This window comes from Oncorhynchus nerka, linkage group LG20 (genome assembly GCF_034236695.1).
Source record: "Oncorhynchus nerka isolate Pitt River linkage group LG20, Oner_Uvic_2.0, whole genome shotgun sequence".
NCBI lineage: Eukaryota > Metazoa > Chordata > Actinopteri > Salmoniformes > Salmonidae > Oncorhynchus > Oncorhynchus nerka.
Genome location: NC_088415.1, coordinates 44,747,890 through 44,773,155, shown reverse-complemented (window position 1 = coordinate 44,773,155; position 25,266 = coordinate 44,747,890). Strand labels below are relative to the sequence as shown.

General features: G+C 43.8%; 1 protein-coding gene across 3 annotated transcripts; it reads right to left on the bottom strand.

Moving 5' to 3' along the window:
- Positions 1–1,370: 1,370 nt before the first annotated feature.
- Positions 1,371–25,266, bottom strand: eif4ba (eukaryotic translation initiation factor 4Ba). 3 transcript variants are annotated; one of them, XM_029622776.2, is made up of 14 exons: positions 25,163–25,266; positions 22,822–22,971; positions 11,602–11,807; positions 11,109–11,225; positions 8,283–8,337; positions 7,980–8,132; positions 7,768–7,881; positions 7,457–7,669; positions 7,128–7,359; positions 6,929–7,017; positions 6,486–6,720; positions 2,715–2,775; positions 2,358–2,392; positions 1,371–2,256 (listed from the first exon to the last, which is right to left on the bottom strand). In XM_029622776.2, exons 1-13 carry the CDS (start codon positions 25,173–25,175, stop codon positions 2,375–2,377), a joined length of 1,656 nt encoding a protein of 551 aa, XP_029478636.1. In that variant the 5' UTR covers positions 25,176–25,266; the 3' UTR covers positions 1,371–2,256; positions 2,358–2,374. The 3 variants fall into 3 exon arrangements, 2 of the variants coding, with proteins under 2 accessions (XP_029478636.1, XP_029478637.1); XR_003859471.2 differs by having other exon boundaries at positions 2,358–2,775; positions 22,822–22,968; positions 25,163–25,256; XM_029622777.2 differs by lacking the exon at positions 2,715–2,775.

Sequence of the window (25,266 nt, the reverse complement as noted above, 5' to 3'; positions counted from 1 at the left end):
GTGCAAAACTGCTAATATAACAAAGGTACCATTGACTTATGTTGGATTTGTGCCACACAATCCTAAAAAGTAAAACAACCAAAGCATGGACTGCTTACGGGGTAAGGAAAGCAAGACGTCATTTGGGTGAACTATCCCTATAGTGTCTAGGAGTTAGCAAGCCAGGAAGTAAAGGACCAAATATCAATCAATCCTCATGTTAGGATTGGGAATTGTTGTCGGTAGGTAACTTGGGACATTTAAAAAATATATATTATTTGACCCGATACAAAGGCCAGATATGAAATGTAGTAGTGGCAAAAGGTTGTAGTTATGGAAAACAGGAAAACAGGTACAGAACAAGCGATGTGATGGAAATGTGCTAAATAGGAACCATCTTCATGATATTGAGGACACTATTAATAGTAATTTAAAAAACATTTTTATAACAATGTATGAGAATTACAAATAATAGGGGGTTAGGTAGAAAATTGAATAGATTCACATTCAAAAGTGACCAATAAAAGCTGCTTTTGAGAAGAAAGTTCAACTTCCTCAAAGCTGTGGTGAGGGTATTACCTTGTAAAATTCCTTTAATTCAACCTTGAATTCAGATCTGAGGCACTGTTCCACACATTTCCCATTACTGACCCCCCTTAACCTTGACTGAACACAACCAGGGGCTTGTCTCTCCCTCCCAGGATAGGACATCTAGACTTCCCCTGGGGGCGGAGGCGCCTGCCTTGGTATCCAGGAATAGACCATATGGGAGACAAGCAGGAAAAGATGCTGGGAAAATGTCAAGAGTTTAACAGTGACTCGGAGCACATGCAGCTGGACCAGCTTCAGGCTACAGTATACTCCTCAGACACACCGAGTCTTGTTCCCTGCTCTCTCTCCCCCCCTCAAAATTACACAGAAATGCCTGTTTTACTATCAGCGTTCCGAAGCAGAGAACCCACCCAAAATATGCTGTGCTTAATGAGTCCTGTCACACAAAGTTAGAGGTCACAACCTGAGGGTCACACAGGTCAGGGATGTGAAGAAAGAGGTGGTTTGTATAGACAGGATATTACAAGATAAATATCAAATTTTCATCTGTTTGAAGTGAACCTAAAATGTGACAAAAATACACCTAGAAACCGAAATCTGTGTGAATATTGTTTTAAGGTGGAAAATGAGGGGTTAGATTCGACAATCAAAACGGCATAATTTAGCAGTGGCGTACCATTACCCTTGGGGTATATCTATATAAAAAAAATCCTTATATCAAGCTCTCCCACTCTTAAAAGCTCCCCATAGTGAGTTAAGGGTGACTTGACATTCCCATGGCTTAAAGAACCGTAAGAGTCTGGTTCTACAGTCATGCACGTAACAGATAAAGAAACAGAAACATCCAGAAACATTTAATGAGATCTCCTTCAGTTACATGTGATAGTGGGGTTACATACGACAATGCTGAAACATCCTCTGCATTAAATGCCAGTCAACACTTGGCACATGGATAAGAGTGAGTGAAGAGCATGCCTCCAAAACATTTATCACACAGCTCATATGATTTTCCATGACATGGTTGCCTTGGCATTGACCTCCAGGCAGGTCCGGATGAGACAAGGAAGCGGTTCCTTTCTGTGAAGGAAGCAGGAAGCCATTGACGGAAAGACCCTGGAAAGAAGCAGCTAATGACTGCTATACATGATGATCAGAGGAACACAAACATTGCTTCCCTCATAGTCAAAAAGAAGTTAAGGTATGTCAGCAAAGCCCCCTAAAATAAGGAGACTGTCTGTTTTCTTTTATTAAAACTCTTGTCTGTACCTCTTGGACACAGGCGCTCCATCATTAGCATAACCAGGCTTACAGAGCTCAGACAGCTTACATAGTCCAGCATTTAGACTGGTGGTGGGTGGCGACGACACCCGTAGCAATACATGTTTTCTCAACCCCACCTTTCAAAATTGTTATAATGATTAAAACTTCAACCTCCAGTCTCTTTTACTTAAAACCAGTCATTACTTCTCTATGTTTAGGTACAGTCCTGATGGTGCAGCCAATCAGCACTGTGGGGTGGGTTTCTATTGAAGCAGGTTAGCAGGAAGGGAGCTGTAGTGCTGCTCCAGCCAGGTTGTGGTGCAGAGCAGAGATCTCACTCTTTTGGCATCAAACATCTTCACTTCTTTCATTCCACCTCTGTCTGCATTGTCCTCCATATTGTCATGTGGGTCTGCGTCCATTATAGCAAGGCTGCATACTGTACTTATTCGCTGAGCTCGACCTCTGAACAGAATTGCGGAAAAAGTAGGAGTTTAATTGAAAAGTCTGAACATTGCTAAAATCTCAATATAGCAGTAAATTCAGTGTCAGCAACCAATCATTACCTTTTTTATTTGCCTCATCAGCTAAGCTTGAGGAGCTGGGGAAGAAAATACACATGTCAATGGAATATGTCCATGGAGAAATGTACTGCTGAAACATGGTTGATTAAACTCTCCTCAGTTAGGTGCATTGCTAGAATATCAAACAGGGTAGGAAATCCCTGTTCATACAGTGGGTCCTCATTTACAAGTTGGATCATACTGCAGCACAGCTTGCAGAATACTGCGGTATGGTACAGCATGTTACAGTGCATGAGTCATAGTATTTCACTGTCAGACTTTGTAGCCGTTAATGCTTGTTGAAACCACCAGAGGGCATCTTTGAGGGCGTCTTCATGAAGCTCATTGGTGCTTGCTTACTTTCTCAAATAATCCTACAGAGGTCCATGCAGGCCAGACGTTTCGATTGCTACACACCCACCTTAAAAAGCATAGCAAGTTAATTCATTTTGTTTGACATGAAGCAACCATACTATAGCACAGAGAAACGCATCTTAAAACACGCTATTCTGTTCTTTTAAAATAAATTGTCTTAGTAACATGTTTTTTTTTTTTAAATGACCTTCCTAAATAAAATATTAATGGATTTCTTTGTGATTTGGATTTGTTTCAATAGTGCAGTAATATCTAACAATTCACAACAGTACACACAACCTAAAAGTAAAAGAACGGAATAAAGGAATATATAAATATTAGGATGAGAAATGTCAGAGTGGTATAGACTAAATACAGTAGAAATAGAATAAGGTATATACATATGAAATGAGTAAAGCAAAAATATGTAAACATTATTAAAGTGACTAGTGTTCCATTATTAAAAGTGGCCAGTGATTTAAAGTCTATGTATGAGGCAGCAGCCTCTAAGGTGCAGGGTTATGTAACTGGGTGGAAGCTACCTAGTGATGGCTGTTACTGCTGCTCTTTAATTATTTGTTTTTCTTATCTCTCTTTTTTTTTTTTTTTATAGGTATTTTCTTAAAACTGCATTGTTGGTTAAGGGCTTGTAAAGTAAGCATTTCACTGTAAGGTCTACACCGGTTGTATTCGGCGCATGTGACAAAAACATTTGATTTAACAATCTGATGGCCTTGAGATAGAAGCTGTTTTTCAGTCTCTTGGTCCCAGCTTTGATGCACCTGTACTATCTTCACCTTCTGGATGATAGCGGGGTGAACAGGCAGTGTTAGGTGAATGGATGATCTACGTGTGCGTGTGGTTCCCTCCGTGAAGCATAGAGGTGGTGTTGTGATGGTGCTTTGCTGGTGACACTGTCAGTGATTTATTTAGAATTCAAGGCACACTTAACCAGCATGGCTAGCACATCATTCTGCAGCAATACGCCATCTCTTCTGGTTTGAGCTTACTGGGACGATCATTTGTTTTTCAACAGGACAATGACCAAACACACCTCCAGGTTGTGTAAGGGCTATTTGACCAAGGAGAGTGATGGAGTGCTGCATCAGATGACCTGGCCTCCACAATCACCCGACCTCAGCCCAATTGAGATGATTTGGGATGGGTTGGACCGCAGAGTGAAGGAAAAGCGGCCAACAATTGCTCAGCATATGTGGGAAATCCAATACTTTTGGAAAAGTATTCCAGGTGAAGCTGGTTGAGAGAATGCCAAGAGCTGTCAAAGCAAATGGTGGCTACTTTGAAGAATCTAAAAGATATTTAGATTTGATTAACACTTTTTGGTTACTACATGATTCTATATGTGTTATGTCTTAATCTACAATGTAAAAAATAGTAAAAATAGTAAAGATAAATTTTAAAAAAACTAGAATGAGTAGGTGTCCAAACTTTTGACTGGTACATCTGCCCGATGTATACATGATACATCAGGCCGATGTAGTATGGAGAGCGTTTGAACATTGGCAAGAAGTCGCCGAGACTTTGGCATTAGATCGCATTTTCCCTTCAGCAGCTGTTTGGATGATGCATGTCAAAGTGGCTAAATTATACTGGCAATAATCAAATTAAAAACGATATATTCATTTTTTTTGGTTTATTTATTGTTTTTTACCTTATTTCACCAAGTCAATTAAGAACAAATTCTTATTTACAATGATGGCCTAGGAACAGTTGGCAGAATGACAGATTTTTACCTTGTCAGCTCGGGGATTTGATTTAGCAACCTTTCGGTTACTAGCCCAATGCTCTAACCACTAGGCTACCTGATGCCCCAGACATGACTTCTAGTAGTGATTGCATACGTTTTCATACTTTTGTCTTCTTCATACTTGTCCCTCATGGGAATCGAACCCTCAATCCTGGCGCTGCAAGCGAATAACTGAATAACTAAACAATAAATCAACCGCAACATGGTCGGCTAAAGCCACTGAATTCAGGAATTCATTCAACTGTTTTTAATCTTGACTGTACTAAAGACTTTAAAATATTTTTTGTTAGAACAGACTATATGGGATTGATTATCATTTGTTTGTGAATGATTATTGTATAATAATCTGGGTCAAGACGCCAGCAGAGTAAGTAGACCTAAAACACTTTCACAGCACATTACTCAACACTAGTGAGACTCACCTCACCTATGGTAAGGCCTACAGTATATCTAAAAAAATATGTTAATGTAGGTCTCCTGATTTAAACCTGATCAAAACTTGATTGGCATCAACTGAAAACAATCTGTAAACTCTGTCAAGCCTACAAGCAAAGATGAACTGGTGAAGGGCATCAAGACGTATTGGCTTGAGAAACTGACGATACAACAACGCGACAAATACATGAATCATCTCAGCAAGGTTTTACCCGTGGTCGTGGAGCTGGGGGGGAACAAACATCTGAGTCTATCATCATTCTATTAATGAAAGCAAAGATGTTGATGAACAAATATTGCATATGGATACGAGTCTTTCTTTTGGAAATATATAAATCATTGCCAATTATAAGGTTGATTTGATTATTATGTGGGTTATAATAAATGTACATATTTGTTGGGTGTTGATGCATTTTTCGTTCGGGCAAATCAGGTCTGTGATATTGATACATTTATAACTGTAGTCTTGTGTCAGGTGAAGTGTCCTCACATTTGGTCTTGATAATTTCCCCCTAATCTCCAAAGGGCTCTCTCTCAATTGCTACTTCAATATACAGTACCAGTCAAAAGTTTGGACACAACTACTCATTCAAGGGTTGTTCTTCCTTTTTTACCAGCTTCGTGAGGAATGCTTTTCCAACAGTCTTGAAGGAGTTCCAACATATGTTGAGCAATTGTTGGTTGCTTTTCCTTCACTCTGTGGTCCAACTCATCCCAAACCATCTCAATTGGGTTGAGGTCGGGTGATTGTGGAGGCCAGGTCATTTGATGCAGCACGACATCACTCTCCTTCTTGGTCAAATAGCCCTTACACAGCCTGGAGGTGTGTTTTGGGTCATTGTCCTGTTGAAAAACAAATGATAGTCCCACTAAGCGCAAACCAGATGGGATGGCGTATCGTTGCAGAATGCTGTGGTAGCCATGCTGGTTAAGTGTGCCTTGAATTCTAAATAAATAACACAGTGTCAACAGCAAAGCACTAATACACCATCACACCTCCTCCTCCATGCTTCATGGAGGGAACCAGACATACGGAGATCATCTGTTCACCTACTCTGCGTCTCACAAAGACACGGAGGTTGGAAACAAAAATCTTACATTTGTACCCCAGAACTAAGGACAGATTTCTACCGGTCTAATGTCCATTGCTCGTAGTTCTTGGCCAAAGAGAGTCTCTTCTTCTTATTGGTGTACTTTAGTAGTGATTTCTTTGCAGCAATTCAACCATGAAGGCCTGATTCACACAGTCTCCTCTGATCAGTTGATGTTGAGATGTGTCTGTTACTTGAACTCTGTGAAGAATTTATTTGGTCATATTGCCCATTCATTGACAGCATTCACTCAGGTAGAGACACATTAGTGCCATGGGACCAACATTTTACAAAGTAACCAAAAGCATAATCAGCGCTCTAACACTGCCTGGTCTGGAGCATATGAAGCAGGGTAACATACAAATCCAGAAATTACCTCAATGTCCTGCGGTATAATCTCAAAACTTTTAAATGAGGTGTTCGGGGCATGTGAATTGTAGGGTGGGGTGACTCATAGAATCAATCTATGGGATGACCTCTAACCTTGTGAGCTGTGGGGCTGTTTCACTGCTGGGGGCGACAGGTTGCCCAGCCGAGCCCTCACTGGAGCTCCCAACGGGCGTGGTCCTCTTGGCCCAGGCGTTCTCCTTGGGGGGCGGGGCAAACACCACCTTCAGGGGCTGCCCGTCCAGTCTGGGAGGGGGCAGGGTCACAGGGGAGGAGGGCTCCTCTTCACGACCACTGTCCACCGAGCGCTCGCTCTCCCTGCGCTTGGAGGCTGGCAATGGGACAGGAAGAAGAAAATAGGACTTTATTGTCCAACGTCCACAAATGTCCAACAGGAAATGTGTATTCTATTATTTTAGACCAACCCTCCCAAAGAAGTCAGCTGAAATCACAACATTACCCTCCAAAGACATCTCAGCGACTACAGTACTGATATAACGGCTGACTGCATTAACCATCATAGCCAGTCAAATTCTCACCTCTGCCAGACTGGCTGCCTGGTTGGGAAGACTCGCTGCCCGTCCGAGAGCGTTCTGCAGGTTGGTCCTCACTGCGCCAGCTGGGGTGCCTGAGGGATGACCAGGATCAATGAGTCAAGGATAACATCCTATACATGAAGTTTATTCCTTACTCCATTTCCTCATTTTAGCCTATGCTCTTCTGCCCTTCGTAACATACCTCTCTCTGGGCTTGCGGTCTGGGATCCTGTCCTCTAGCTGTCGCTGCAGTTTCTCCTGTTCCCTCTTCAGCCTCTCCTCGACCTCCCTCTCCTTGGCGGCCGTGTCCACTGGCTTAGCCCCGCCGAAGATGGAGGCAGCCCTTCCTGAGGGGGCAAACGGGGTGTTGCTCTGCTCCACCTCTTTGGGTACGCTACGGGGCTTCAGGATCAACTTGGGCCTCTCGACAGCACCTAAGAATGGCCAAAAAGTACACCCTGGTACAGTACAGGTTTCACTGGGCCGGTGCACATGAAGAATGAGATAATGTATTTTAATAAACTTTCTCACCTCTGTCATCCCGGCTTTCCTCCCGTCTCTCGTATCGATCACTACCACGGTCACCATAACGATCCCCACTAACCCGGTAGTCATCCCGTCGGTAGCTATCCGACCGGTAGCTATCCTGCCGGTAGCTATCCTGCCGGTAGCTATCCTGTCCTCCCTCATCGCGCCTGTAACCAGTGCCAAATGCCCTGCGACCACCACCACCACCAAAACCACCTGAGGGAAGCGGCAGAAATACTATATTAGTAAGCCTTCTCACTAAAATGCTGAATGTGTATAGGTGTACTGGTGTAAGACCAGGCATTCCAACTGACCTCCTCTGTCATCTCTGCGATCCCGGTCATCATAGCGATCCCTGAACCTGTCCTGGCCCCCTCCGTAGCGATCATCTCCTCTGGGCCTGTCTGACTCATAGCGGTCCCGTGACCCTGCAGCAAACGGCAGACAGAGAGGGGGCAGGGTTTTTTTAAGTGGTCAATCTACCCCACATAGAGGACATGAGGTTTCTGACCTGTACTGTACTCACGGTCTCCAAAGGCGTCGTCTCTCCGAGGCGGCCCGTCGTCACTCTCTCCTCCACTGGGCCGAGGAGCCCTCCAGTCATCACAGTCTGTCTTGTCTGGGCCAAAGTCTCCCCCCCGGTCCCTGTCCCGGCCACCCATGGAGTGATTATCCCTCCCTAAGAGAGACACAGACGAGTCAGAAAGGAAGTGGAGACAAAACTCTTCTGATGCTTAATCAAGTTAATCTGAACTGCGAAAGTGTATGTAGAATGCACAGCTGCAAAAATGTGTATGGTAGTACTGTAGCTTCAAGATAAGACACACACCTTTGTCATTAGACTGGTCTGCAATGTCCACACGGATTCTTCTATTTCCCAAGTTCTGCATGGAGAAAGAGTAAACATTAAAGGTCCAATGCAGCTGTTTTATCTCAATATCAAATCCTTTCTGGGTAAGTACCTTACTGTGATTGTTTTATTTGAATTGAAAACAAAAATAGCTTAGCAAAGAGCATAAAAAAAGTATATATATTTATTTCCTACATGACAAAACGTACACATACAAACGATAGCGTCACACCTGCCCAGACTCCCCCCCCCCCCGCTCACACCCCCATCTTTGCACCCACATCACTCTCCGACACATGGCCTCAAACTGCACTGTTTCGTTTCTCTCCATCGCCCGCACACTTTAAAAATTTAGATAATAAAGCATTTGACCTTTTCATTGCGTTAACAATGGAAGATTGGTTGATTTTCCAGTTAAGTATACGTTTTTTCAAGATGATTGATGAGAAAAGTATCATCCAACCCATCTGGCACCCCAAACGGACTGGTTGCATATTAAAAACAGCTGTGCGTGATGATGTAGCGCACACACAAAAAAAATGTACCACATGTACGGAATAAAAATCAGTGTCCATCGCATTTTCCACTCTACCGATAAGTTTGTCACAAAAACTGCTGAGTTAAATAGCAATGGCCTGCTTTGGTCTTGGCACGTGCGCTCTAGCAAACAACAGACGTAGTGTAGTTAGGCTGTGCAGGTAGTCTAGTCTACATGATGAGATAATTATGGATAATTAGCGAGAATCTTTTTGTTGTTGTCAAACAGCAGTCAAGCATCGGTCATCCTGTCACTGGAAGAAGACCCTCGATATTTATTGGAAAGGTGCATCAAGCTCATCACCTTGCACTTTCACCACCCTGTGAAGTTCATCACATATGTATTCATCTGTAGCCTAAAACTCCATGCTTTCCCGATGAATCGTAGTGGGAGTACCACACAACATGTCATTGCGTGACTACAAGTCTACGTCGATATGATGGTTATTATACTGAACAAAAATATAAAACGCAACATGTAAAGTGTTGGTCCCATGTTTCATGAGCAGAAAAGATGCCAGAAATGTTCCATTCGCACAAAAACACATTTCTCTCAAATTTTGTGCACAAATTTGTTTGCATCCCTGTTAGTGAGCATGTATTCTTTCCCAGATAATCCATCCCCCTGACAGGTGTGGCATATCAAGAAGCTGATTAAACAGCATGATCATTACACAGGTGCTGGGAAGAATAAAAGGCCACTCTCAAATGTGCAATTGTGTCATACAACACAATGCCACAGATGTCTCAAGCTGAGGGCGCGTGCAATTGGCATGCTGACTGCAGGAGCGTCCTTCAGAGCTAGCAATACGTCCAACTGGCCTCACAAATGCCGATCACATGTAACCACGCCAGCCCAGGACTTCCACATCCGGCTTCTTCACCTGCGATGAAACTGTGGATTTGCACAATCCAATCATTTCTGCACAAACTGTCAGAATAAATCTCAGTGAAGCTCATCTGCGTGCTCGTTGCCCTCACCAGGGTCTTGACTTGACTGCAGTTTGGCATCGTAACCGACTTCAGTGGGAAATTGCTCACTTTCAATGGCCACTGGCACGCTGGATAAGTGTAGTGTTTCTGTCTGTAATAAAGACCTTTTGTGAGGAAAAACTCCTTCGGATTGGCTGAGCCTGGCTCCCCAGTGGGTGAGCCTGGGTCCCAAATGCCTGTTCCCCTGCCAAGTTGTGAAATCCATAGATTAGGGCCTAATTTATTTATTTAAATTGACTGATTTCCTTATACAAACTGTAACGCAGTAAAATCATTGAAAATGTTCCATGTTGCACTTATATTTTTGTTCAGTATATATATATATATATATAAAAATATAAATGCAACATCGACAAATGTCGATAAAGTATGCTAGACAAGGAGGCATCTTTTCCTGCCTGTAAAATTAATTATGCGAGAAATGTCAGTGGATAGCTTTTATGGGCAAATATTGATATATATATCCTATATATATATATATATATATATCAATATTTGCCCATAAAAGCTATCCACCGACATTTCTCGCATAATTCATTTTACAGGCAGGAAAAGATGCCTCCTTGTCTAGCATACTTTATCGACATTTGTAAAGTTTATCAACAAATGTTCTGTTTCCATCAGGCCTGTGGTGAAATGTTTTATCCAACATGTACTTTACAGGCATAAAAAGGTTAGTTTTACACTTAAGACATGACTTTGCCGTTGTGCTGTAGAACTTGTGACTTGTCACTTGTATAATCAATTCTATACATTAGTTTATAATGGATTAAGCATTCATTTTCGTTAACTGTAATTTAGTTAATTATGTTTCAACATTCCTTCCATTTTGGGCCAATATCAGTTATTTTTTAAGATTGCAAAGAGCAATTTCTCAAGCAAGAATTTTGCTAGGACTGTCTGGGAATGGTCTAAGGGGGAGGGGAAAATTAAAAACTAGCTGTTATTGGCAGAGGTTTGGAACTCTCTTATTGGCCTATTAACTCATTTACAACTTGGTGGCGTCACCAGGCAGGACAAAACTCCATCCCACCAAAACAGGCCGACATTACAGGCAGTCTTTTCAAACAGCTCTTACAGTAGAAAGGCATTATCAGAATTTTCACAATATTATTCCACCTCAGTGTGGAAATATATATAAAACACAGAAAAAAAATATTTTTTTGAATGCACTGGGCCTTTAAAAAACAAATGGATGCCATCTAGTGGCTAAACCTATGAATGGTGTTTTCACTGACTTTTTCCCTTGTAGCTCACTTTGTAAAATTGACTCACCTCTTCGTTTAGACTCAAGGCACTCAGGAGGGATTCCACATCATCAAACTCAGCATAGCCAAAACCCTTCAGCCTCTCTGGGTTACTGGGCTCTCTAGGAAGACGCACTGCACTGATCTACACAGAGAGAGAGAAAGAGATATGTCTGGGTTTGGATGAACAAATACTAGCAGCAACTTGACAAATACTTTATAAAAGGGGTATTCAAATCTTACCCTACGAGGTCCAGACTACTGTTGGTTTTCTGTTCTACCTGATCATTAATTACCACCTGGTGTCCCTGGTCTAAATCACTCCCTGACTCTAGGGAAATAATGAAAAAGAGCAGTGGATTCGTGGTTTCGAGGTCCAGACTTGAATTTGAGGGCATTATAATATAATAATATAAAACAAATGTGCCATTTCGCAGATTATTTTGTCCAAAGCGAATTACAGTCACGCGTGTATACATTTTACATACGGTTTCATGTTTTTACATTCGTAGTGCACTTACCCCCACACCCCTGAAGAAGTCCTTGATTGAGTCCTCAGTGACGTCGTAGGGCAAGTTGCCCAGGAAGGCGGTGTAAGGGGGACCACGTGGGATACGGGAGCGGTCAACATTTGGCTCCCGGGCTGAACGGGGCGCTGTGGGCAGGATGGAGCGGTCGATGGCCGGGGCCCTGTACATATCCTCCTCTGTATGCCAGGAGGTGGATACTGGACGAAGGAGACGGGAGAGAATTGAGAGAGATTGGCGGTTAAAGGGTCAATCTATTTTGGGAATTTTTATTATGTGGACATACTCGCATTCCAAAATCATGGGCATTAATATAGAGTTGGGTCCCCCCCTTTGTTGCTATAACAGCCTCCACTCTTCAGGGAAGGCTTTCCACTAGATGTCGGAACATTGCTGCGGGGACTTTCTTCCATTCAGCCACAAGCGCATTAGTGAGGTTGGGCACCGATGTTGGGCGATTAGGCCTGGCTCGCAGTCGGCATTTCAATTCATCCCAAAGGTTTTCGATGGAGTTGAGGTAAGGGCGGTGTGCAGGCCAGTTAACTTCTTCCACACCAATCTCGACAAACAATTTCTGCATAGACCTCGCTTTGTGCACGGGGGCATTGTCATGCTGAAACAGGAAAAGGCCTTCCCCAAACTGTTGCCACAAAGTTGGAAGCACAGAATCGTCTACAACGTCATTGTATGTTGTAAAGTCAAGATTTCCTTTCACTGGAACTAAGGGGCCTAGGCCCGAACCATGAAAAACAGTCCCAGACAAATAATCCTCCTCCACCAAACTTTACAGTTGGCACTACGCATTCGGGCAGGTAGTGTTCTCCTGGCATCAGCCAAATCCAGATTCGTCATTTGAACTACCAGATGGTGAAGCGTAATTCATAACTCCAGAGAACCTGTTAGCACTGCTCTTCTACCTTTATTTAACCAGGAAAAGCCCATTGAGACCCAGAGTCTCTTTAAGGGAGACTTGGCTAAGGCAGCAACAACAATCAATACATACAATACAACAACATGATCCAGCCTTAAAAAAAGCATTTTACACTCCTCTGTAACAGAATCTCCCATCAATATGTTTAATTCATTCAGGCACTAACATATCTAGATGAAGCATGGATTGTAGACTATTCCATAGTCTGCTCAAGACGAGAAGGCAGTCTCGCCTAATACTGTATATATCCTGGGGGACTTTAAGTAGCACCCACATAGCAGACCGGGTATTGTATCTGCTGGTGGTGAAGGAGACCAGACTAGAGGTAAAGTGGGAGTTTACAAAAAAGGGCTTTGTAGATGAACACATACAAATGTAGCTTCCTGCACATATAAAGTGAAGTCCAACCGATCATTTGGTACAAGGTGCAATGGTGGATGAGTGACTTGGCATTTGTAATAAAGCACAAGGATGCATGATAAACAGAGTCCAGGCTCTGTAAAATGGAGGAGGCTGCATGCATTTAAAACAAGTCACCATAATCAATTACAGAGAGAAAAGTGGCATGAACAAGGTTCTTTCTAGCCATAAGTGGGAAGCAGGCCTTATTACAAAGATCATTCATATGAACTTTAAAGGACAACTTTGTCATCCAACTATATACCTAGGTATGTGTAGGATGACACTTTTTCAATGGATAAGCCACCAGATGTGACAATTACTAACCTTCTCTGGCCGAGTGTGAGCTCTGGTAAAGGTCATGAATTTAGTTTTTTGTACATTCAAGACCAACTTGAGACCATAAAGGGAGGCCTGCAGTGACTGAAAAGCAGTCTGGAGCTCTTCAACTGCCTGAACCAGAGAAGCAGCAAATGAATATATGACTGTATCATCTGCATATAGATGTAACTTTGCTGGTTGCATCCCATTTCCCAAATCATTAATAAAATTGAGAACACAGGAGCTAATGCAAAACCCTTTTTATTTTATTTTATTTTAATTTCACCTTTATTTAACCAGGTAGGCTAGTTGAGAACAAGTTCTCATTTGCAACTGCGACCTGGCCAAGATAAAGCATAGCAGTGTGAACAGACAACACAGAGTTACACATGGAGTAAACAATTAACAAGTCAATAACACAGTAGAAAAAAAAAATGGGCAGTCTATATACAATGTGTGCAAAAGGCATGAGGAGGTAGGCGAATAATACAATTTTGCAGATTAACACTGGGGTGATAAATGATCAGATGGTCATGTACAGGTAGAGATATTGGTGTGCAAAAGAGCAGAAAAGTAAATTTTTTTTTTTAAAAACAGTATAAAAACAGTATGGGAATGAGGTAGGTGAAAATGGGTGGGCTATTTACCAATAGACTATGTACAGCTGCAGCGATCGGTTAGCTGCTCGGATAGCTGATGTTTGAAGTTGGTGAGGGAGATAAAAGTCTCCAACTTCAGCGATTTTTGCAGTTCGTTCCAGTCACAGGCAGCAGAGTACTGGAACGAAAGGCGGCCAAATGAGGTGTTGGCTTTAGGGATGATCAGTGAGATACACCTGCTGGAGCGTGTGCTACGGATGGGTGTTGCCATCGTGACCAGTGAACTGAGATAAGGCGGAGCTTTACCTAGCATGGACTTGTAGATGACCTGGAGCCAGTGGGTCTGGCGACGAATATGTAGCGAGGGCCAGCCGACTAGAGCATACAAGTCGCAGTGGTGGGTGGTATAAGGTGCTTTGGTGACAAAACGGATGGCACTATGATAGACTGCATCCAGTTTGCTGAGTAGAGTGTTGGAAGCCATTTTGTAGATGATATCGCCGAAATCGAGGATCGGTAGGATAGTCAATTTTACTAGGGTAAGCTTGGCGGCGTGAGTGAAGGAGGCTTTGTTGCGGAATAGAAAGCCGACTCTTGATTTGATTTTCGATTGGAGATGTTTGATGTGAGTCTGGAAGGAGAGTTTGCAGTCTAGCCAGACACCTAGGTACTTATAGATGTCCACATATTCAAGGTCGGAACCATCCAGGGTGGTGATGCTAGTCGGGCATGCGGGTGCAGGCAGCGATCGGTTGAAAAGCATGCATTTGGTTTTACTCGCGTTTAAGAGCAGTTGGAGGCCACGGAAGGAGTGCTGTATGGCATTGAAGCTCGTTTGGAGGTTAGATAGCACAGTGTCCAATGACGGGCCGAAAGTATATAGAATGGTGTCGTCTGCGTAGAGGTGGATCAGGGAATCGCCCGCAGCAAGAGCAACATCATTGATATATACAGAGAAAAGAGTCGGCCCGAGAATTGAACCCTGTGGCACCCCATAGAGACTGCCAGAGGACCGGACAGCATGCCCTCCGATTTGACACACTGAACTCTGTCTGCAAAGTAATTGGTGAACCAGGCAAGGCAGTCATCCGAGAAACCGAGGCTATTGAGTCTGCCGATAAGAATATGGTGATTGACAGAGTCGAAAGCCTTGGCGAGGTCGATGAAGACGGCTGCACAGTACTGTCTTTTATCGATGGCGGTTATGATATCGTTTAGTACCTTGAGCGTGGCTGAGGTGCACCCGTGACCGGCTCGGAAACCAGATTGCACAGCGGAGAAGGTACGGTGGGATTCGAGATGGTCAGTGACCTGTTTGTTGACTTGGCTTTCGAAGACCTTAGATAGGCAGGGCAGGATGGATATAGATCTATAGCAGTTTGGGTCCAGGGTGTCTCCCCCTTTGAAGAGGGGGATGACTGCGGCAGCTTTCCAATCCTTGGGGATCTCAGACGATATGAAAGAGAGGTTGAACAGGCTGGTAAATAGGGGTTGCGACAATGGCGGCAGATAGTTTCAGAAATAGAGGGTCCAGATTGTCAAGCCCAGCTGATTTGTACGGGTCTAGGTTTTGCAGCTCTTTCAGAACATCTGCTATCTGGATTTGGGTAAAGGAGAACCTGGAGAGGCTTGGGCGAGGAGCTGCGGGGGCGGAGCTGTTGGCCGAGGTTGGAGTAGCCAGGCGGAAGGCATGGCCAGCCGTTGAGAAGTGCTTATTGAAGCTTTCGATAATCGTGGATTTATCGGTGGAGACCGTGTTACCTAGCCTCAGTGCAGTGGGCAGCTGGGAGGAGGTGCTCTTGTTCTCCATGGACTTCACAGTGTCCCAGAACTTTTTGGAGTTGGAGCTACAGGATGCAAACTTCTGCCTGAAGAAGCTGGCCTTAGCTTTCCTGACTGACTGCGTGTATTGGTTCCTGACTTCCCTGAACAGTTGCATATCACGGGGCTATTCGATGCTATTGCAGTCCGCCACAGGATGTTTTTGTGCTGGTCGAGGGCAGTCAGGTCTGGAGTGAACCAAGGGCTGTATCTGTTCTTGGTTCTGCATTTTTGAACGGAGCATGCTTATCTAAAATGGTGAGGAAGTTACTTTTAAAGAATGACCAGGCATCCTCAACTGACGGGATGAGGTCAATGTCCTTCCAGGATACCCGGGCCAGGTCGATTAGAAAGGCCTGCTCACAGAAGTGTTTTAGGGAGCGTTTGACAGTGATGAGGGGTGGTCGTTTGACTGCGGCTCCGTGGCGGATACAGGCAATGAGGCAGTGATCGCTGAGATCCTGGTTGAAGACAGCGGAGGTGTATTTGGAGGGCCAGTTGGTCAGGATGACGTCTATGAGGGTGCCCTTGTTTACAGAGTTAGGGTTGTACCTGGTGGGTTCCTTGATGATTTGAGTGAGATTGAGGGCATCTAGCTTACATTGTAGGACTGCCGGGGTGTTAAGCATATCCCAGTTTAGGTCACCTAACAGAACAAACTCTGAAGCTAGATGGGGGCGATCAATTCACAAATGGTGTCCAGGGCACAGCTGGGAGCTGAGGGTGGCCGGTAGCAGGCGGCAACAGTGAGAGACTTATTTCTGGAGAGGGTAATTTTCAAAATTAGTAGTTCGAACTGTTTGGGTATGGACCTGGAAAGTATGACATTACTTTGCAGGCTATCTCTGCAGTAGACTGCAACTCCGCCCCCTTTGGTAGTTCTATCTTGACGGAAGATGTTATAGTTGGGTATGGAAATCTCTGAATTTTTGGTGGCCTTCCTGAGCCAGGATTCAGACACGGCAAGGACATCAGGGTTAGCAGAGTGTGCTAAAGCAGTGAGTAAAACAAACTTAGGGAGGAGGCTTCTGATGTTGACATGCATAAAACAAAGGCTTTTTCGATCACAGAAGTCAACAAATGAGGGTACCTGGGGACATGCAGGGCCTGGGTTTACCTCCACATCACCCGCGGAACAGAGAAGGAGTAGTATGAGGGTGCGGCTAAAGGCTATCAAAACTGGTCGCCTAGAGCGTTGGGGGCAGAGGATAAGAGGAGCAGGTTTCTGGGCATGGTAGAATATATTCAGGGCATAATGCGCAGACAGGGGTATGGTGGGGTGCGGGTACAGCGGAGGTAAGCCCAGGCACTGGGTGATGATGAGACAGGTTGTATCTCTGGACATGCTGGTTGTAATGGGTGAGGTCACCGAATGTGTGGGTGGTGGGACAAAGGAGGTAACAGGGGTATGCAGAGTGGGTCTAGGGGCTCCATTGTGAACTAAAACAATTATAACTAACCTGAACAACAGTATACAAGGCATATTGACATCTGAGAGAGACATACAGCGAGGCATACAGTAATCACAGGTGTTGAATTTGGAAAGCTAGCTAAAAACAGTAGGCGAGGCTAATCCGCTAGCACAACAAACAGCAGGTAAAATGGCGTTGACTAGGCAACGGGGCCGACAGGTAAGACAAACAAGCAGAAAGGAGTACCGTGATTAACGGACAGTCCAGCGTGCGTCAGCAATGTAGCCAAGAGACCCTGAGGCACACCTCTATTAAATGGCAAGAAAGCTAGACTGTTGATTGTCAGTATATACACATTGAGTTCGGTCTCTTCACTGAGACCACTGTTACTGAGTCTAGCTACCAACAATTCATGGTCAACTGAATCAAATGCCTTTGATAAATCAAAAACAGAGCAGCACAATGTTGCTTTTTATCAAGTGCATTTATGATGTCATTTTCACTGCTATAGCTGCAGCTGCGGTCTGTGTCCCGATCTAAAGCCAGACTGAACCCTGCTCAGTATGTTATTTTCAATTAAAACGCAAAAAAAATAAAAAATAAACGTTCGCAAGGGATTCATAGACTTTGGCCAAGATAGGGAGTTTGGAAATAGGACGATATATATTAGCATCTGAGGGATCTCCACCCTTTAGCAAGGGGAAGACATAAACTGATTTACAAATGCTGGGTATGGAATTAGTCAAAGAGACTCAAGTTGAACATGTGAACCACAGCTGCTCTCTTTAAGAGGTAGGGATCCAGGTGGTTTGGACCTGCAGACCTTTTAGTCTCTATTAGAGGCCTGTGCCCCACCATTATCAAAAACAGAACCAGCAGATATGAAGTGCTTGTTAAAAACCCTTACACTATTGGCTTTATCCTTCACTTCATTAGAGTCCATAATTAAATGGTCAGGTAGGCCAGAGGAGACATTAGAACCTGACCTTGATTTGATTCGCTTCCAGAACTTGGTATGGTTGTTTACGTTCTCTGTGACAGCATTTAGATATAAATCTGTTTTGGACTTCCTGATCAATCCTGTGCATGTATTTCTTAGTGCACTGAAGGAGGCCCAGTCAACAGGAGCATATGTATGTCTAGCTTGAGCCCAAGATACATTTCTCTTTCTAATTCATTCTGCTAAGTTATCTGAAAACCACTGATTCTAAATGTCTTCACATGGGGTGTGCTTATCACTCTGTCAATATTATGGTACAGATCATGTAAGAACGCTTGCTCATCAAACTGTCTTAAAATGTCTTGTAAAATATAACGGTGATCACTGACATCGTTACAGAATATCCCAGTCGATGTGTATTTGTGAGGGGTATTCGTTAGAATAATGTCCAGTAGCGTTGATTCGTTAGGTGCTCTGGGACTCGGTCTTGTAGGCGCATTGATTAATTGATCGAGATTCAGAGAGTCACACAGTTCTTTAAAAAGAGTCCGATACAGATGTAATCATGTCCCAGTTCAAAAGTTCAAACCTCCTAAAAGAATGAATTCATTTATGAAGTCATTTAGCTTGTGTAGGACATCAGAAAGAGAGTTACTTTGCATCTCCCGAAGCAGAGGGCGGTCTGTAGCAGCCGAGTACAGAGATGTGGGAGTCCTTGTAAACGTTCACTTTAACCCAAAGAAATTCCAAATGTTTTGGGTTTGGTAATCGACAGAATTTCAAGGGTTAAACTTGGATTTCACATAAATTGCAACCCGCCCTCCTTTACTCATCCAATCCTTTCTAAAAAAAAAATGTGTACAAATGCAATAGCAGAGAGAGAACCTGGTGGTATGGACATGATGGTCTCGTCACTCACCCATTGATCATTCATCCTATTTCATCCAGGATGTCATTAAGTAAAGAGCAAGTACAGTAACAGATACATAATGCCGGTTTTTATAGCTCTTTCAGCACAGGTGCGCAACAACCAGTAGACGTTGTGCAGAACGACGTAGATTTTCCCAAAGTGCATCAGATTTTCCAATCTGGCAACCGAATCTCCTATCCTAGCCTTCAGTGCGCACCTGCGCTCGCGTAGCAGGCCTAGCGTGCAGACAGACGCTCCTGACTCGGCAGGCTCCAACTCCAAAAAGGTGTAGGCTACAGTTTACGAGCGGTAAGAGGCAGAAAAAAAGCCTTCTCAAAAAGTACATTTCGTCAAAAAGACAGAACTAAAAATAGTTATATACAGCATCCACCTTCACATCAAAAGGGTTTGCTTCTGTAAACAGGATCAGTGTCATTAATACATAAAAACTCTTAAAACTCTGATCTCAAGAATCAGACATACAAATGGACAGACTGATTGGCTGCCATGGCGGTGAGCTTTACACCACTCCAGCCGACGCTTGGCATTGCTCATGGTGATCTTCGGGTTGTGTGCGGCTGCTAGGCCATGGAAACCCATTTCATGAAGCTCCTGAAGAACACTTCTGTGCTGGCGTTGCTTCCAGAGGCAGTTTGGAACTCTGTAGTGAGTGTTGCAACCGAGGACAGCCGATTTGTACGTGCTATGCACTTCAGCAATCGGCATTCTAGTTCTGTGAGCTTGTGTGGCAGCTCCTAGACGAGGCTCCTATACACTTCCACTTCACAAAAACAGCACTTACAGTTGACCGGGACAGCTCTAGCAGGGCAGAATTTTTACAAACGGACTGTTGGAAAGGTAGAATCCTATGACGGTGCCACGTTAAAAGTCACTGAGCTCTTCAGTACGGGCCATTCTACTGTCAATGTTTGTCTATGGCAATTGCATGGCGGTGTGCTAGATTTTATACACCGGTCATCAACAGGTGTGGCTGAAATAGCCAAATCCACTAATTTGAAGGGTGTCCCCATTGATTCTTAATTAAGAATTAATGTATAAATGCCTCATGAGCTTAGTTCAACTATCATACCCGACCAGAACCCCAAATATAAGTTTATTTTACTCCATTGTAAACACTGTCTAGACTCAAAGCTAGCCATCTGTCAAGCATGGTGGAGGCAATGTGATGGTCTGAAATGCTTTGGTGGTGGTAAAGTGGGATATTTGTACAGGGTAAAAGGGAACTTGAAAAAGGCAGGCTATCACTCCATTTTGCAATGCAATGCCATACCATGTGGACGCCGCTTAATTGGAGCCAATTTCCTCCTACAACAGGACAATGACCCAAAGCACAGCTCCAAACTATGCAAGAACTATTTAGGGAAGAAGCAGTCAGCTGGTATTCTGTCTATAATGGAGTGGCCAGCACAGTCACCGGATCTCAACCCTATTGAGCTGTTGTGGGAGCAGCTTGACCGTATGATACATAAGAAGTGCACATCAAGCCAATCTAACCTGTGGGAGGTGCTTCAGGAAGCATGGGGTGAAATCTCTTCAGATTACCTCAACAAATTGACAACTACAGTGCCTTGAAAAAGTACTCATCCCACTTGGCATTTTTCCTATTTTGTTGCATTACAACCTGTAATTTAAATGGATTTTTATTTGGATATCATGTAATAGACATACACAAAATAGACCAAATTGGTGAAGTGAAATTTAAAAAATTGTGTTTCAATTTGTTTATTTAATTTTTTTAAATGGAAAAGTGGTGCGTGCATATGTACTCACCCTCTTTGCTATGAAGCCCCTAAATAAGATCTGGTGCAACAGATTACCTTCAGAAGTCACATAATTAGTTAAATAAAGTCCACCTGTGTGCAATCTAAGTGTCACATGATCTGTCACATGATCTCAGTATATATACACACACCTGTTCTGAAAGGCCCCAGACTTTGCAACACCAAGAAAGTGGCACCATGAAGACCAAGGAACGCTCCAAACAGGTCAGGCACAAAGTTGTGGATAAATACAGACAAGGGTTGGTTTATAAAAAAATATTCAAACCTGTGAACATCCCACGGAGGACCACTAAATCCATTATAAAAAAATGGAAAGAATAAGGCACCACAACAAACCTGCCAAGAGAGGGCCGCCCACCAAAACTCATGGACCAGGCAAGGAGGGCGTTAATCAGAGGCAACAAAGAGACCAAAGATAACCCTGAAGGAGCTGCAAAGCTCCACAGCAGAGATTGGAGTATCTGTCCATAGGACCACTTTACGCCGTACACGCCACAGAGCTGAGCTTTACGGGAGAGTGACTAGAAAAAAAACATTGCTTAAAGAAAAAAATAAGCAAACATGTTTGGTGTTCGCCAAAAGGCATGTGGGAGACTCCCCAAACATATGGCAGAAGGTACTCTGGTCAGATGAGACAAAAATGTAGCGTTTTGGCCATCAAGGAAAATGCTATGTCTGGTGCAAACCCAACACCGCTCATCAACCCGAGAACACCATCCCCACAGTGAAGCATCGTGGTGGTAGCATCATGTTGTGGGGATGTTTTTCATCGGCAGGGACTGGGAAACTGGTCAGAATTGAAGGAATGATGGATGGCGCTAAATACAGGGAAATTCTTGAGAGAAACCTGTTTCAGTCTTCCAGAGATTTGAGACTAGGACTGGAGGTTCACCTTCCAGCAGGACAATGACCCTAAGCATAGTGCTAAAACAACACTTGTGGTTTAAGGAGAAACATTTAAATGCCTTGGAATGGCCTAGTCAAAGCCCAGACCTCAATCCAATTGAGAATCTGTGGTATGATTTAAAGATTGCTGTACACCAGCGGAACCTGTCCAACTTGAAGGAGCTGGAACAATTTTGCCTTGAAGAATGGGCAAAAATCCCAGTGGCTAGATGTGCCAAGCTTATAGAGACATACCCCAAAGGACTAGCAGCATCTTCAACGTGGTAGGCATGTTGTGTAAATCAAATGATACAAACCCCCCAAAAATCAATTTTAATTCCAGATTGTAAAGGCAACAAAATAGGAACATTTTCGCAAGCCACTGTAGAATGCCAAAGGTCTGCAAGGCTGTAATTGCTGTAAATGGAGGATTCTTTGACGAAAGCAAAGTTTGAAGGACACAATTATTATTTCAATTAAAAATCATTATTTATGACCTTGTCATCGTCTTGACTATATTTCCTATCCTTTTGTAACTAATTTCATGTATGTTTTCATGGAAAACAAAGACATTTATAAGAGACCCCAAACTTTTGAACGGTTATGTACATATTACCTCAATTAAACGGTGTCCCTGCTCATTGCCTCTGTACTGATACCCCCTGTATATAGCCTCGCTATTGTTGTTTAACTGCTGCTATTTTTCAATTAACACTTTTTTTTCTTAAAACTGCATTGTTAGTTAAGGGCTTGTAAGTAATCATTTCACTGTTGTATTCAGCGCATGTGACAAAATTTGATTTGATCTATAATTTTGATCTCATGGATGATGAGTGCTTGCATCCATAGCCGTCTATGAATTTAAGAGTGGTTACATTTATCCAGCTATTTAACAAAACAGTGGCAGGGTGTCCCTTTTGTTGTTGTTTGAACTGCAAATTGCCTCTTTAAGGTCACCCTGCTAGGTACTGTATGTACGGATCCTAACAATAAGATGTGTCAGCAGCTGTTGACACGTTGACTATGAATACCAAACACAGGTGCACTGACACCAGAGGTGAATATCACAAAACAGGATTGGGCCTAAACTAATTACAGTAGCCAACATTATCATGGTTGAATGAACACTCAACATATAGGCCTAAATAGGAGAAAATATGTATGGCGATTGTTTATTTTTCGGAAGTATCTCACCCTCTGTTTCCAGGTCATCGGTCTCGTCTGCCCAGCTGCTAGCGGGCTTGGTGGGAGCGTAACTTGTGGGAGCATTGCCCCCCTTGTCATCAGCAAGGAAGTCAGTCAGAGATAGGGTCTTCACCTTCTTATTCCCCTTCTTCTTAGCTGCTGTGAGTAGAGGGAAACATTTACCATCATGGTCAAACAGCTCTCTGACAAGCCTCTGACAAGACTGACTGATGGGAAAATTGTATTACTGCTATCAGAGTGCCTGCTTCATAGCCTAACAGACCAACATAGACCTAATGCATCATATATGCACACTCCTCCTGGTTCGATTGCCTGATTCATACCAAAGGGCTGAACCAAAACCTTACTGTGCTGGCTTGGATATTTTATTTTCACAGTCACACTGTCCTTTCCAATATGATTCCAGCAACAATGGTGGCTGCGTAACCAAGCCGGCTTGCTTTTGTGCCTATAGTGTGAATCAGGCAAGTGTTTGGGGATGTTGCACTGGGTCGATGACGGTCCCTTAGTAGTGAGTCAGTGAAGGAAAAATTATAAGCCTGCAAGACTAACATTTCCCTGATTTTTAAGGGTCATTCCAAGCCGGCCATATGGTTCACAGTCAGACCATTTCAGTGCTGTGTGGATGTTCCCTTTACAGAGAACTCACAATGGCATGAAATGAGGCCCCATTTGATTTACCATACCGACATCCCCTTCCCCTCCTCCATCAGATGTTTACACACCCCACAAAACATAAATACCTCACCCTGGTCTACTGTGCATGCCCCAGATACTGTCAACGTAGGTCAGCTGTCAACTCTCTTGTTTACATATACTACATGACCAAAAGTATGTGTACACCTACTCGTTGAACATCTCATTCCAAAATCATGAGCATTAACATGGAGTTGATCCCCCCATTTGTTGCTATAACAGCCTCCACTCTTCTGGGAAGGCTTTCCACTAGATGTTGGAACATTGCTGCGGGGACTTGCTTCCATTCAGCCACAAGAGCATTAGTGAAGTCGGGTACCGATATTGGGCGATTAGGCCTGGCTCGCAGTCGGCATTCCAATTCATCCCAAAGGTGTTCGGTGGGGTTCAGGTCAGGGCTCTGTGCAGGCCAGTCAACTTCTTCCACACCAATCTCAACAAACAATTTCTGTATGGACCTCGCTTTGTGCACAGGGGCATACTGAAACAGGATGTCTTCCCCAAAATGTTGCCACAAAGTTGGAAGCACAGAATCGTCTAGAATGTCATTGTATGCTGTAGCATTAATATTTAACGTCACTGGAACTAAGGGGCCTAACCCGAAACATGAAAAACAGCACCAGACCATTACTCCTCATCCACCAAACTTTACAGTTGGCATTCGAGCAGGTAGTGTTCTCTGCCAGATGGTGCAGCATGACTTATAACTCCAGAGAACGCGTTTCCACTGCTCCAGAGTCCTATGGCGGCGAGCTTTACGCCACTCCAGCCGATGCTTGGCATTACGCATGGTAATTTTGGCCATGGAAACCCATTTCATGAAGCTCCCGAAGAACAGTTCTTGTTCTGACATTGCTTCCAGAGACAGTTTGAAATTTGGTTGTGAGTGTTGCAACGAAGGACAGCACTCGGCGGTCCCGTTCTGTGAGCTTCTGTGGCCTACCCCTTTGTGGTTGCGCCATTGTTGCTCCTAGACGTTTCCCCTTCACCATAACTACACTTACAGTTGACCAGAGCAGCTCAAGCAGGGCAGACATTTGACAAACTGACTTTTTTGGCAAGGTGGTATTCTGTGACAGTGCTATGTTTGAAGTCACTGGGCTCTCCAGTAAGACCATTCTACTACCAATGTCTATGGAGAATGCATGGCTGTGAGCGCGATGTTATACACCTGTCAGCAACGGGTGTGGCTAAAATAGCCGAATCCACTAATTTGAAGGTGTGTCCGCATACTTCGGTATATATAGTGTAGATGTCAAGCGTCTACAGGTAACTAACTACCTCTAAAACCCAGCAGATAACGCACTGTCGGCACAGTAGCAACTATCGTCGTCTCAAACAAATAATATCTATGAAGACGCATGGTCATTCCTGTGGTCTATGACCAGATCCTCTTCCTGGGGGGGGGAAACTGTAAGTGCGATGTTTACTCGGTCCCATGCCCACTCCCACCCTGCAGCGTCGATCGTGATACAGCCCTGACAGAGCACGCAATTCTGAAACACCCGGAGAAAGTATGTATTTCAAAAGGTGAGTCCATCCCTTTCTAAAATGTTTAGTCGATGCTACTCAATGCATATCTCCATGCTTGCCACACCCGGCCCATGCAGAATTTAGCTAACATAATCCTCACCTAACGCCGCCATGTTGGAGATCGACAGCCTGCCCTGGATCCCGGAGACGTGGGCACGCAAGTTTCCGCGTGCATGTTTCGCAACGTGTCCTCCTACAGGGCTG